Genomic DNA, 14,658 nt, shown 5'->3' with positions numbered 1-14,658 from the left:
AGACTTTGTCTTATAAGTTTTGACATGACTCAGGAAGTCATAGCATTCCTCCTATTTTTATATGTGACTTCCTTGGAATAGAAAGTCAAAAATATGACAAGGGTAACAGCTATAATTATACTGCTATTGGCAGGTAATATATGGATGTGTGAATTAAAGTCTTAATGTAAAATTCATTTTGAGATTAATACATTTTTTATTCTTAGTACATATTCAGATTTCCATTTATCTATATATTGTCATTTGTCTGTACAAATTGAAGTGGTTGTTTTCTGAGTCTCATACATATCACATATCTGTATATTTAAGTCTCAAATTTACATGCTTTATTATTCAATTGTTCCAGCAATAATGCTATAAAATGTGATCTAAGCAATAATAAATATGCCAGTGTGCTTTTATTTCTTCAGGTTTCACAAGAAAGCAGTGTAGATGAGGTAAAAGAAAATACTGAGAAAATGCAGCAAGGAAAAGATGATGTGTCTTTACTATCTGAAGGTCAGCTTGCAGAACAAAGCTTGACATCTTCTGAAGATGAAACAGAAATAACAGAGGACTTGGAACCAGAAGGTGACTTTCTTATTTAAACTAACATTGTTTAGTTAACTCTGTGCTTTGTTTTGTCTGTTAGAGTGTGCATCATGGAACTCTTCATTTAATGGTAGCATCTACTTCACAATACCTGTTTCTTGACAAAATGATAGAATATAGTTCCATCTGCTTAGTTGTAGTTAGGTGGAATTGTTGTATCTCTTCTTATTTCAACTTGGAGCTCCACAATAGAATACAAGTGTTGTTGCTGACCATGTTCCCAATTTATGTTTTAAACAGTTTTATTTTCTCTTTGAGTTCAGTATTATTGTCTGCGTTAGTGTAGAGGTCTTGACTTTTTAAAAATTGAAACCCAGCCAAAAATGACCACTTACTGTATTTTTAAAAATCTGGTAAAAGCAAACTAATCTGTAAGAATAGGAATGGGGAGGGGCAGAAAGGAAGAGGGGGCCTGAGGAGACTTTTTGAGGTGATGGACATGTTCACTATCTTAACTGTGGTGTTGGTTTCACAGAGTTACACTTACGGCAAAACATCTAATTTTAGCCAAGCATGGTGTTGCATGCCTGTAGTCTCAGCTACTTGGGAGGCTGAGAAGGGAAGATTACTTGAGCCCAGGACTTTGAGGCTACAGTGTGCTGTGATGGTGCCTGTGAATAGCCTCTGTACCCCAGCCTGGGTAACATAGCAAGACCCTGTCTCTAAAAATAATTTGTGTGTGTGTGTGTGTGTGTGTGTGTCAGATTTTGCAGTTTAATTGTCTGTAGCTTATTGTCTGTCAGTTTTATTTCAATAAAGCAATAAAAATGTTAAAACTCTAATAAGAATAGCATTGACTTACATAACGTTACTGGTCAGACTGTTAAAAAACATCTATTACCCTATGCTTCTCTTCTTAAAAATTTTTTCTTAAATTTCACAATAAACTGTATTTGTATTGGCATTTCCTTTGCTTCTACCAAAATTAACCTTGAAATTTTTAGTCTTTTTTTTTCCTAAAATGTAATGTGTCTGTAAACAAATTTGCTACTAAAAAAGATCTAGATACAATTACCGTGTTTCTTAAGGTTATCTTATGGTGTGTGCTTGTTTCTCTTTATTTTACAAGGTATAAGTAGAATTGGTTTAACTTGTGTAAATGTTACCCTTTTATTTTTTAACAGTTGAAGAGGACATGTCAGCTTCTGACAGTGATGACTGTATTATTCCAGGTCCTATCTCCAAGAATATCAAACAGGTCAGTAACTTGATGCCAACTAGAAATGTTCTGAAATAAGGCTGCCTTTCATTCACAGTACATGTGCAGTCTTCATATATAAAAATCTTAAGGAAAACTGTTTCTGGAAAAACTTTAATGTTTATCATAATCTTAACCAAGTAGTCATCTAGTACAAGAAATTTTTATTTATGGTTTCATTATGTAATGGATTCTAACATACAAGTATTATTTTCACAAAGAGTGCCTTAAATCTGTACCTACAATAGTTATTTGCTTAAAACTAGCTGACTTCTTGACTCCTTTTCAAGACTAGCATACCAAGATGTGTTGAAACAGATTTGAACTTTAAAGAACTCAAAATGTGAGATGCCCTTTGAAACTATAGTAGTTTGCCTATGTGAATTCATAGACTACTCTTACCTAGACATATCCACTGATAATATGTTACAGTTATTTCATTTCTTCCAAAACAAATGAAGGCTTCTTAGAAAGCAATTAATCTTGCACTGGTATACTTTGCTTTTCTTGTAGCACATGGCTGAAAAGTAGTATGTAAATTGAAATTTTGAGAAGAGAATTATATTTTTTAAAATATTTATGGGAGGTATACTATTTACCAGAGCATTTTTTTTATTGTAAGAGGGAAAAAGTTTTTATAAAGTAAATGTGAGTAAAAAGCTCTAGCTTTTTCTGTGCATCTACATTAATTTTTCTTGTGATTAATTATACTTCTTTTGTAGAATTTTTACTTTATTGATAAGAATTGGAATATTTCTTTTAACTCTTCCTTCACACATTCTTAGCTTAGTCTCTCTTTAAAACAAAACCACAGACCAGACACAGTGCTTCACACCTGTAATGCCAACACTGGGAAGCCAAGGCAGGAGGATCACATGAGCCCAGGAGTTCAAGGCTGCAGTGAGCTGTGACTGCACCACTGCACTGCAGTCTGGGTGACAGAGTGAGATTCTGTCTCTAAAAAAATAAAGAAATAAAACAAAACAGTAGAACAGAACATTTCAGTTGTTGTCACAGATTCCTCCATGAAATCGAGATATCTACTGTTTCTGTGCATAATAAATACAAATAGAACATTTTATCTGTCCAAAGTGTTATTATCATTATTATTATATATTTATTAATTATAATAACAGCATCTAATGTATGAAAACTCCTACTTAGACCTGCAATAGAACCATGTGTATGTTGGCAACATTGCTAGCATCTCAGTGAAGTGAGTACGTTGCTCTTAACTAAGGTATAATAAACTTTAACAAAGAAATTTAGCAAAAGAAATAACTATTTCTCTAAAATATTCACATAATTCTGACATACATATATTTTTTCTTTGTAATAAACTGGATTTTTTTTTCTCATTACTTAAGGGAAAATAATTTGTGTTACTTTGCTACAGCCTGATACGGTCTTCACTACCATTCCAAAATTTGATTTCCTATAATGGTTTCAGATGCTATCTCAAATGTGAACATCATTTAAAGCAAGCAATTCTTCATGCTTCAGCTCCCATGGGCTTTAAAAAATTCTATTTTCAGCAGCAGTCACTGACCAGCATCCTATGTTTTCTTAGTTTGTTTTGTGTTATTATAAAGGTATACCTGAGGCTGGGTAATTTACAAAGAAAAGTAGTTTATTTGGCTCACAGTTCTGCAGGCTGTTCAAGAAGCATGGCACTGGCATCTGCATTTGGTGAGGGCCTCAAGCTGTTTCCAATCAGGGCATAAGGATAAGGGCAGCCAGAGCATGTGTAGATCACATGGCAAGAGAGGAAGCAGGAAAGAGAGAGGTAAGAGTTGCCAGGTTCTTTTTAACAATCAGCTGTCAAGGGAACTAACAGAGTGAGGGCATTAATCTATTCATGTGGAATTTGCTCCCTAATTCAAAACACTTCAGAACAGTTATATAATATTGTTATCTAATCTACAGTTTTCATTAGAATTTTGTCAGTTGTCCTAGTAATATCATTTATAGCATCTTATTCATATGGTCCAAGATCCAATCCAGATCACACATTGCATTTCGTTTTCAGGCCTCTTTAGCCTCCATTAATCTGTAATGGTTCTTCAGGCTTTCTTGTAGTCTTTTATAACAGTGACACTCCTTAATACAGGCCATTTACGTTGTAACATATTCTTCACTGGATTTGTCTGGTGTTTCCTCAAGATCAGATTCCAGTTATGCATTTTGGTAGGAATACAGAAGCGATACTAGGTCCTCTTCATTGCGTCATATCAGGAGGCAGAAAATGTCATTTTGCCTAATTATTGATGGTGTTAACTTTGGTTGTAATATTGTTTCATAAATCCTTTTGTAAGCTTAAAAGTACTTGTAGTTCATTAGTTTTTTCTTTTGTCTTCTCTTTAAGAACTGCTTCTGGTAAAAATCTCAGAACAGTGAAACATAGCTTTCATAGGAAGGAATGTATTACTGAATGCCTGTTATGTGCTAAGTACATCCTATGTTAATATTTCCTCACAACAATTATTCATTTATTAGCATCCATTGTGTGTCAGGCAGGCATACAAGAAGCAGTTCCTTCCCTCGAAGAATTCGTAGTCTGTAGGGGAAACACAATTAAAATGTATAGTGGTCTGCACCAGGAGAATGGAATGCATGGGGTGCTATGGGAGCATTCAGAAGGGGTCCCTAAGACAACCTGAGGGGCCTTCCCTTCATCAAGGATGACTTCCTAGAGTCAGTAAAGCTGGAGCCAGTGTTGAAGATGATTAGGAGTTCATGAAAAGGGTGAGAAAATCATAGGCCAAAGGAATGAAAAGCGTGAGAATCTTAGAGAACATAGTGCATGGCTTCTTCTGGAATTCAGAATGGTTTCCGGGTGGGCCAAGCCATTATGGTATGCTTAGGGAGCCCAGGAGAATAGGCTGAAAAGGTAGGCATAATCCAGAGCATTGAGGCCTCTGAGATTTTTAAGGAATGAGGATAGAAGATCACTCATTCATTAAACAGATATATATGTAGTGAACATTTGTTGTGTTCCTAGCCTTGTTCTAGGGACTGGGAATAGATCCACGAATACAAAAAATTAAGCTCCTGATCTTAAGGAGTTTACATGCTTAGATCACATTTTGAAAGATCATGCTGTCAATAATGTAAAAAATAGATTAGAGGCACAAACTAGTTAAAAAGGAATTAGATAACCCTACTCTATAGTTATCCCCACTTTTTAAAAAATTGCCTCTATTTTATAATGTCACAAAATTAGCTCTAGAAGTAGTGTCCTAGATAAGTATCATTTATGCCAGTTACAGTGTGAATTCGAATTATCTGATACACTGTGTAAGCAATTTAAGATCATTCAGTTTCTGTTCTTCATGTTACAGAATCTGACATTTCATAGTTATTTCCTAGAAACGTTGATCCTTAGAAGGAATCTAACAGGTTTCCCAGTACTTCTACATATTACGTGGTTATTTCTGTTTTCTTCATGTCTGTGATGTATAATTAATCATAGATTACTTCATTTTGTTTCATTTCATTTACAACATTTATGAGCTTCACTTTGTCAGTATGAAATGCTTGTCCCCTCCTTTCCTTTCCAAAGTGGCGTAATTAGTGTTAGCATCTTTTTTAACAGGCTACACAAAGTTTAGTGGCTGGATTAAATCAAGTCATTAACATAATGTGCCACACAATTTGCCCCTATCTCTCTTCGTTTCCCGGACATCAAAGTGCCACATAGCGCAAGTGTAATTGGGCCTTGCTGGCCTGTCAGATTCCGTCAACCTGACAACTGCTGCTTTTACTAAAAAGCTTCTAGGCATGATAATTAATGGTGAGGGTGGGGGGACAGAAGTCTGAGAAATGTAAAACTTTGGACATTTCTCTATGAATATTTTATTAATTTGAATAATCAGAAGTTAACAGTATAAATTTGATGTATAATACATTGATTAAAAGCCTTGTTTCAGGTCCTCAAAATAGACATCAAAACTGAACATTTGCATCTGCCATGGCATTAAAAAAATTAACAATCTGTCTTTTGCATTATTTCTAATTTTATTCAATACTGCAGCTTTCATTATTCACAACAAAATGTATCGCCATGAACTCACAGCTGTCTTAAAACGTGCCCACAGGTAAGAATGGGAAATTACAGACTGAAAGAGCAATGGACTCTTCTGCGCAGTGCATATTTACATCGTTCTCTTTCTCTGTTCCTACTCCTAGCAGTTTTGTAAAAACTGCCATATTCAATTGGACTAAATTGCAATTCTACCTGGAAACTAGGTTCCCTGAACAATGAGCTGGCATTCCCAGGTGATTACAATAACGATGTTCAGCAAAATATGTTTAAAACTTTGAAAGGCACAATGCAAAAAGCAATTCACTAGCGTTAGAATTCACATATGAAAAATTATTAAATCACTTAGGAATCAAATATGATATCAGTGGATAAAATAAGCCACTCTCAGTGTTTTACATGTGAGGGCTTAAGCTAGATAGAAAGTAGGTTTTAAAATATATTTTACTTGGCTGAGCACAGTGGCTCACACCTGTAATCCCAGCACTTTGGGAGGGTGAGTTGGGCAGATTACTTGAGGTCAGGAGTTCCAGACCAGCCCGACCCACATGGTGAATCCCTGTCTCTACTAAAAATACAAAAATTAGCAGGGTGTATTGGCAGGCACCTGTTATTCCAGCTACTCGAGAGGTGAGGCAGGAGAATCCTTGAGCCTGGGAGGCGGAGGTTGCAGTGAGCCGAGATCGCACCATGGCACTCCCGCCTGGGCAACAGAGCAAGACTCTGTCTCAAAAATAAATAAATAAAAATAAAATATATTTTACGTAAAACCAGAAATGTTGACATACTCTCCTGGTAGAAATTGCTTTTAAAACTATTTTTTGTGCTTTGCAATTTAACTAACTCTTACTAACATACCATCAACATTTTTCCATGACAGCATACTCTATTTCTTTCAACATACCCATAATATTTCATTATATGGCTATACTATATTTATTTAAATAAGCCCCTTTTGATGGACCCTTAAGTTTCTATCATTTTTTGCTAATATAAATATTTCTGCTTAAAATGAACATTGTTATATATAACAATGTTTGAAAATTCATGTTTTCTCCTGTTTGACACTATCCATTAGCCAAACTAATGGATAAATTATGCCCCAGTGATGATTTCATTTAAAAAGAAATAAATGGGGCCAGATGTGGTGGCTGACACCTGTAATCCTAACACTTTAGGAAGTCCAAGGCAAGAGGATTGTTTCAGGACAGGAGTTCAGGACCAGCCTGGGTAATGTAGCAAGATCCCCATCTCTACAAAAACAACTTCTTTACATTAGCCAAGCCTGGTGACACATGCCTGTAGTTCTAGCTACTCTGAAGGCTGAGGTTAGAGGATCACTTGAGCCCAGGAGTTCAGGGCTGCAGTGAGCTGTGATCATACCACTGCACTGCAACCTGTGTGACAGAGGAGAACCTGTCTCCAACACACACACACACACACACAAAAGAAAAACAAAAAGGTCTCTACATATATTTTTATTTGTGCATACAGACATGACCTTTAGCTTTATGTAAGCAAAGAAAATGTCTGGGAAGATGCACATCAGACAGCGTTAGCAGTGAATATCTCTAGGGCAGGAGTCAGCAAACAATGACCCATGTGCCAAATCCAGCCCTCTACTGTTATTGAAACCCAGCCATTCATTCGTTTACATATTATCTATTGCTGCTTTCACTCTACAAGGGCAAAGTTGAATACCATATAGCTTGCAATGCCAAAAACATTCGTATTCATCCTTTTACAGAAAAAAAAAATTGCCAACTCCTGAGTTAGGTGGTAGAATGAAACAAGGAACTTCTATATTTGACATTTGGTCATTTATATTGTTGGATTATTTTTAATGGTGAGCTTGGATTGACTCAAAAAAGGAAGTAGTTAGTTAGCTAATTCTGTACTAAAATGTTGAATAATAGCAAAATAACAGTTTAACATGAATATTGTGGAAGCTTTTCTATAAAGATGTTAGAAGTCTCCATCGGTGGAAGATTAATCTTTTTTGGTTTAGAGCAATATTTCTCAAAGTATGATCCCCAGAGTTCAACATCAGCATCTGCATCACCTGAGAATTTGTAAGAGATGCAAATCCTTGGCCCCACCGGAGACCTAATGAATTAGAAGTTCTATGGAGTCCACCAATCTGTGTTTTATCAAATGATTCTGGGGTATGCTAAAGTGCAAGAACCATAGCTTTAGAAAAAAGCAGTACTTTTCACCCTTGGCTGCACATTAGAATCATCTGGGGAGCATTGTTAAATGCCAGGGCGCAGGCTCCACCTGGATAAATTAAGTCAGAATTTTGTTTATAGCTCCCCTGGTGATTCTAATGTGCAGCCAAAATCGAGAGCCACCATACTACAACATCTGTTCTCAATGATGGTGAAAGGAGAGTAGCAGATCAAAATCACCTGAAATTGAGGGTGATTTTTAAAATTCTCCTTGCTTCACATTGCTGCCATAGTAAACCACAGTTAATGATGGAAATGTGTCATGTCCCTCAGGTTTGTATCTATTTATACACACACACACACCATTTTTATGGTGATAAAATAATACCAATTTATAATTATTTGGCATAATTATATTGAGATTAATTTGATATTAGGGTAGGAAAAAATAATCCAAGTCACTGCATAGACATAGTAATTTATAGGGTATATAAGGACACCGTGACAATGTTCTAAAAGTAAGCACTCTTAAAGCTAGCACTGTTTTGATCCCCATCACTGAAGTTTGCAACATTTACCTTATTTGTTTAATATAGTACATTTTAACAGAACATGTTAGAAAAGATAGATTACTGCCACTGATGACAACTGGGTGGTTTTCTTTTGTTTGTTAAAAACCTTATTGCCTTAACAGTTTGAGATTCTGGAGACATCACCTTTCTATGTATTTATTTCCCCTAAAAAGTTATTGTTTAAAACAATCAAAATGCTTTAACCAGAACTCGTATGAAGAGTGGATTTGATGCACAATGTAAGAGGAAGCTTTGGAGCCTAGTGTGAGGGACTCAAGGAGACTTTTTTGAGTCTTTGAGATGATGTCTCTACCCATGCCCAGCCTGAAGAAGGGAACTTGTAAGAATCACCATTAATTAATATGCATTCCTACCCTACTTACATATGGCTCTGTCAATACCAGTGGTTAAGTCTGATTGTTTTAACCAACTGTTTTGAGCTTGTCTTAGAGCTCACCCCAATTAAAATTTGTACTCTTCAAGAGCATTGATGTAGATCTTGGCCTTCTAGTTCCATTTTGTCTCTGTTGTTTTGTTACAAAGTAACAAGTTCTACATACTGTGGCTCCTACAGGTAGGCTTTATTTCCATCTATGTACACACACACACACACACACATATACAGTATTTTTATAAATATAAAATACATAAAATACTCCAATTTATAGTTATCTGGAGATTAATTTGATAATCCTTTATGGTTGAAATTCTCTTACCTATTGCCCAGCAATTCTGCTCCTAAGGGAATCATGCATGTATACAAGAAAACATAAAAGGATATTCAATGCAACATTGTTTGTAATAGCAAAAAAATTTTAAACAATGTAATTGTTCATCAGCAGGTAAATAAATGTACTGTAGATTATATATGCAATATAAATAGGATTCTATACAACAGTTAATATGAATAAGTTGGATTTGAAAAATAAATATGAATAAATCTCAAAAATATAGTACTGAGTATAAAAAAACAGAAATTGCAGAATGATTAGTAAGAGTGTGATACCACTAATATAAAACCAAAAAACAGAAAACAATACTGTATGTTGTTTATAGATATACACATATGTAGTAGGAAATATAAAGGCATGTTTGGGAATGATACAACCAACTTCAAGATAGTGGTAACCGTGGGGGAATGAGGAAGGAAGGGGAAGCGATTTGGCAGCTGGTAGCTTTACCTGTATCTGAAATATTTTATTTCTTCAACAACAATAAAAAGACTTAAATCAGTTATAGAAAAATGGTAACATCTGTTTGAGATGGCTGACTACTTGAATATGCCAAATTATTTTCTCTACTTTCTCATGTTTGAAATGTTTTATAATAAAAAGTTAAAGAAATGCCTATTCATTGCAGAAACTTGGAATGCAATTAAGCTCACCCGTAATCTCACCATAACTAGATTTAAATATAACTGACTGAAACAAGTTGCAAGACCTTTATCATAGGCCATTCTCAATTATGCAGTACTGTTTTTAAGGGTTGTCAGGTTGAATTAGTTTTCAGAAGCCCAACAATTCAACTCCAGGGTGGCTGCTGTGAGGGCTGAAACCAGAGGAAGAATTCCGCACAATCCTGTGAAGTAGGACGTGAAAATTTTAAGCATGCCGATAATAAGCCTAAGTAAACACTTTAGATCACATAGAAAAATATGATCCAAAATATGAATTATCATCAGTCAGGAAGCAATAGTGGAATTGAGCCAAAATCACAAGAGCTATAATTTATTTTTTTAGAGTAATATAAGCTGTCATCACATTTCTAGATCATTTAATCACATAATATATAGTGTCCATCTATACAGACAACTAAAAATAAGTTGCATGCAGTTCTTATTTGAATGACTTCTGTTCACCACAATAAAAATTTTTTTTTTTTTTTTTTTTCCGAGAGACATGGTCTCACTCTGTCACCCAGGGTGGAGTGCAGTAGCGCAGTCTCGGCTCACAGAAACCTCTGCCTCCCATGTTCAAGAGATTCTCGTGCCTCAGCCTCCGAGTAGCTGGGATTACAGGCACACACCACCACACCTGACTAATTTTTGTATTTTTAGTAGAGATGGAGTTTCACCATGTTGGCCAGGCTGGTCTTAAACTCATGGGCTCGAGTGATCCACTTGCCTCGGCCTCCCAAAGTGTTGGGATTACAAGCGTGAGCCACCACAGCCAGCGCACAATCAAAATTTACAAATGTTCTTTTTACATGCTGATACTGACATCTTGCTGACTGACGACGCTAATAGGGTAATTGGTGAACAAGAAAAAGAGAACTGAGAAGAAGCATCTTACCTGGTAACAAAAGTTCATACATATAGAGGGGAAACAAAACAGGAAAAGTCTAAAGCCTATGCTGTCTGGCCAATTTCCTGTATCAAAGGATGCTGATAGCCTGCAGAGGAATGACCCGTTATGTTGCTCTAGTAATTCTGAACAACCATTATTATTCATCTCTTTAAAAGCCTTTGCTTCAATTACTGTCATTTGAATCAGTATATTATTTAGGACCTCTTCCAATTCACCTGAGTGAAACTTTTCCCCATTTTCTTATGATGAAAAATTTCAAACATGCAGAAAAGTAGAAATAATAGTACCCTACCACTTAGATTCAACAATATTCAGCTGTCTTGCGATAGTCTTATTTCATTAAAATCTAGGAGAGCAAGAGTTCTATATATTTGTCAGCAGTTAATAATAACCACTCCCCAAAACATAGAGGCACATAATAGCCTTCTTTTTTTAGGTGGAGTCTCACTCTGTCGCCCAGGCTGGAGTGCAGTGGCACGATCTCAGCTCACTGCAACATCCACCTCCCAGGTTCAAGTGATTCTCCTGCCTCAGCCTCCCAAGTACCAGGCGCGTGCCCCCATGCCCAGCTGATTTTTTGTATTTTTAATAGAGACGGGGTTTCACCGTGTTAGCCAGGATGGTCTTAATGTCCTGACTTCGTGATCTGCCTGCCTTGGCCTCCCAAAGTGCTGGGACTATAGGCATGAGCCACCGCGCCCAGCCGTAATAAATATTTTTTAAATAAGAAGGCAATAATACCTGCAGCTTCACATAGTTCTGGCAATAAATAAAATATATTCTAGGCTGGGCACTGTGACTCACACCTGTGATCCTGGCACTTTGAGTGGTCCAGGTGGGAGGATTGCTTCAGGCCAGGAGTTTGAGACCAGTCCAGACAACATAGTGAAACCCCATCTCTACAAAAAAAAAATTAAAAATGATCTGGGTATGTTGACTTGCTCCTCTAGTCCCAGCTACTCAGGGGGCTGAGATGGGAGGATCACTCGAGCTTGGGAGATTGAGACTGCAGTGAGTCGTCATCTTGCCACTGAACTTCAGCCTGGACAACAAAGCAAGACCCTGAAGAAAAATAAAAGATATTCTGAATATATAAAAGATATATAGTCTCCACTATTTCATTAAATATTTATTGAGAGCCTATGTTGGGGAGGATGTGAAGTAGCAAAAAATGAGTAAGATATTGGTCCTGCCCTCCTGAAACCCAGAGTCTATAGAGAGAGGCAGATATGTGAACGGTTCCATGTAGTACAATGTGATGGAGAAGGGCAGTGAGGGCCCAGAGGAGGAAACAACCAACTCGTTCCTGGAGATCAGTATTACTGCCATAAAGGAGAGGATGTGTGGTTCAGGGCCTCACAGGAGTAGAATTTTGATGGAAAAGATTTCACACAATAAATAACAGATGCAAAAACTGAGCAATATAAAATAGCACACCGCAAGTTTAAAGGAGTGGCTAGAGTGTAAGGCAATAGGAAGATTTTTCAGACGGAAAGATGATATTTGATTGGTTCTGCTACAATAAGGAGAATGGTTGGGACTGCAGACCAGAGATTAGAGATGAGTGCCTCGCCTGTCTCTGTCATGAGAGTAGATCCACTTGTTTATTGTGTACTACATAATGCAGTGAGCAATCTAATAGTCCCTACCGTCACTGAGCTTACAGTCTCATAACGCTCATCAATCGGCTACCAGTTCTCTCTCAAATCTCTTATGTCAGATCCTTCTATTTTCTCCCTCCTTGTTCTGTCAGATTTCTACCTTCTAATAACTAGGAAGCTATTGTATTAGTTACCCCCATGGGAACTTAGCATGTTCTCTTGAGATAAAAAATAGAAAAGAAACAGCATCGTATTTTTCTTTATATCCCCAACAGTTAAAACAATGTCTGAAATATCATATGCTTTCAACAATTCAGTAAATCATTGATTTTCTTTTTTTTTTTTTTTTTTTTTTTTTTTTTTTGAGACAGGGTCTCACTCTGTGACCCAGGCTAGAGTGCATAGAGTGCAGTGGCTCGATCATGGCTCACTACAGCCTCAACCTCTCAGGCTCAAGCAATCCTCCCACCTCAGCCTCCCAGGTAGCTGGGACCACAGGCACATGCCACTCCAAGGCCTGGCCAGTTTGTGTGTGTGTGTGTGTGTGTGTGTGGTTTTTGTTTTGTTTTTTGGAGAGACGTGTTTTTGACGTATTGCTCAGGCTGGTTTCCAACTCCTGGGCTCCTGGGCTGAAACGATCTGCCCCCCTCAGCCTCCCAAAATGCTGGGATTTATAAGCATGAGCCACTGCACCTGGCCAATTGTGGAGATATTTAGAAAGTATAATGAGCAGGAATGGGTGATCTTTAGGATATAGTGGGTGTGAGAAAAATGGAAAGGCAAGGATGCTGCTATGTCTCCTGGTTGTAGGGGACTAGGTGGATGGTGATGTCATCAGTTGAGGTAGGAAATAACACAGGATGAATAGGATTGGGGGAGAGGAGCAAGAATGAGTTCATTTCTGACATGTTGAGATAAAGTTTTCTTTTTTTTTTTTTTTTTTTTTTTTTTTTTTTTTTTTTTTGAGACAGAGTCTCGCACTGTCGCCCAGGCTGGAGTGCAGTGGCGCAATCTCAGCTCACGGCAACTTCTGCCTCCTGGGTTCCAGCGATTCTCCTGCCTCAGCCTCCCAAGTAGCTGGGACTACAGGCACCCACCACCACTCCCAGCTAATTTTTTGTAATTTTAGTAGAAACGGGGTTTCACTATGTTGGCCAGGCTGGTGTCAAAACTCCTGACCTCGTGATCTGCCCACCTCAGCCTCCCAAAGTGCTGGGATTACAGGCATGAGACACTGCGCCTGGCCAGTCTTCAGATCTTTATACAAAATCTGGTTGAACTTTTTAATCAGAGGGGCTTGAACACAACTAGAATTGTTCCAGTGCTGAAAAATAAATTGTCTAGCTTCGTTTGTCAAAATTTATGTTTGGAAAAATTCTTTATTTAGCGCTTACTTTCTCAGGTAAAAGCTGCTTAAAATTTACCCCTTTTTGGATTTATTCCAAGTTGATTCATGTAACATTAAATGAATGAAGAAACAGTAACTGATCATTTCTGCCAGGTGTATTGGTCAGAGAATTAAAAAGGACATTTGATCGAAGTAATGGCAGTAATGTAGAGACACACAAATATAAAAAATTGACCAGACATAAGATGGACATCATGAAAAGAATTTTAAAGTTCTTGACTTTTTTGATAATACAGTGAGTTTTCTTTTTTGTTGTTTTGGTGTTTGGGGTTTTGTTATTTTGTTTTTGTGTTTTGGCTGGGATCCAAGTGAATACTTTTATCTAGGATTGTATTTTAAACTTCAAAGAGTTGCATGTAGTCTTATTTGACAGCCTAAATTGGTTCTTACAATAATGCAAGTTTTCATATGGGGATTGTATAGCTAATATATTATTTATAAAATAACCACTTAGATAAATTTGATTCCCCTGCTATTTACAAGTTCGTTTACTTCTTTATTAGGTTCTGTGATAAACAATTTTGAATTCCTATTTTCACAGAGTAGAAATAAGTATGTATACCACTTTTTTCTTTTTGTAGCTAGTTTTCTTTAATTCTTTTGTGCAGAAACATAAATGTTTTATAAGATGTTATTGCTATAATAATTCTAAGTTTGTCAAATTCCAACTTATGTAGAAGAATTAACTATACAGTATGCTGCACTTAGACCAGAATTATAAAATATATGTATTACAGTATTTTCACAGCCGTAATACATTTTAAGAAAAAAT

At 36.7% G+C, this 14,658-nt stretch overlaps 1 protein-coding gene across 11 annotated transcripts in view; it reads left to right on the top strand.

Moving 5' to 3' along the window:
- RPGRIP1L (RPGRIP1 like) overlaps positions 1–14,658 on the top strand; it is a 99,316-nt gene that overhangs the window by 63,149 nt on the left and 21,509 nt on the right. For all 11 annotated transcript variants that reach the window (XM_077983511.1, XM_077983505.1, XM_077983510.1 and 8 more), the window contains 2 exon segments: positions 411–570; positions 1,716–1,789. In XM_077983511.1, the coding sequence (XP_077839637.1) occupies positions 411–570; positions 1,716–1,789 (234 nt within the window).

Source organism: Macaca mulatta, chromosome 20 (assembly GCF_049350105.2).
Source record: "Macaca mulatta isolate MMU2019108-1 chromosome 20, T2T-MMU8v2.0, whole genome shotgun sequence".
Lineage (NCBI taxonomy): Eukaryota > Metazoa > Chordata > Mammalia > Primates > Cercopithecidae > Macaca > Macaca mulatta.
The sequence above is the reverse complement of the archived record's forward strand: the minus strand, read 5'-3'. Positions and strand labels throughout refer to the sequence as shown.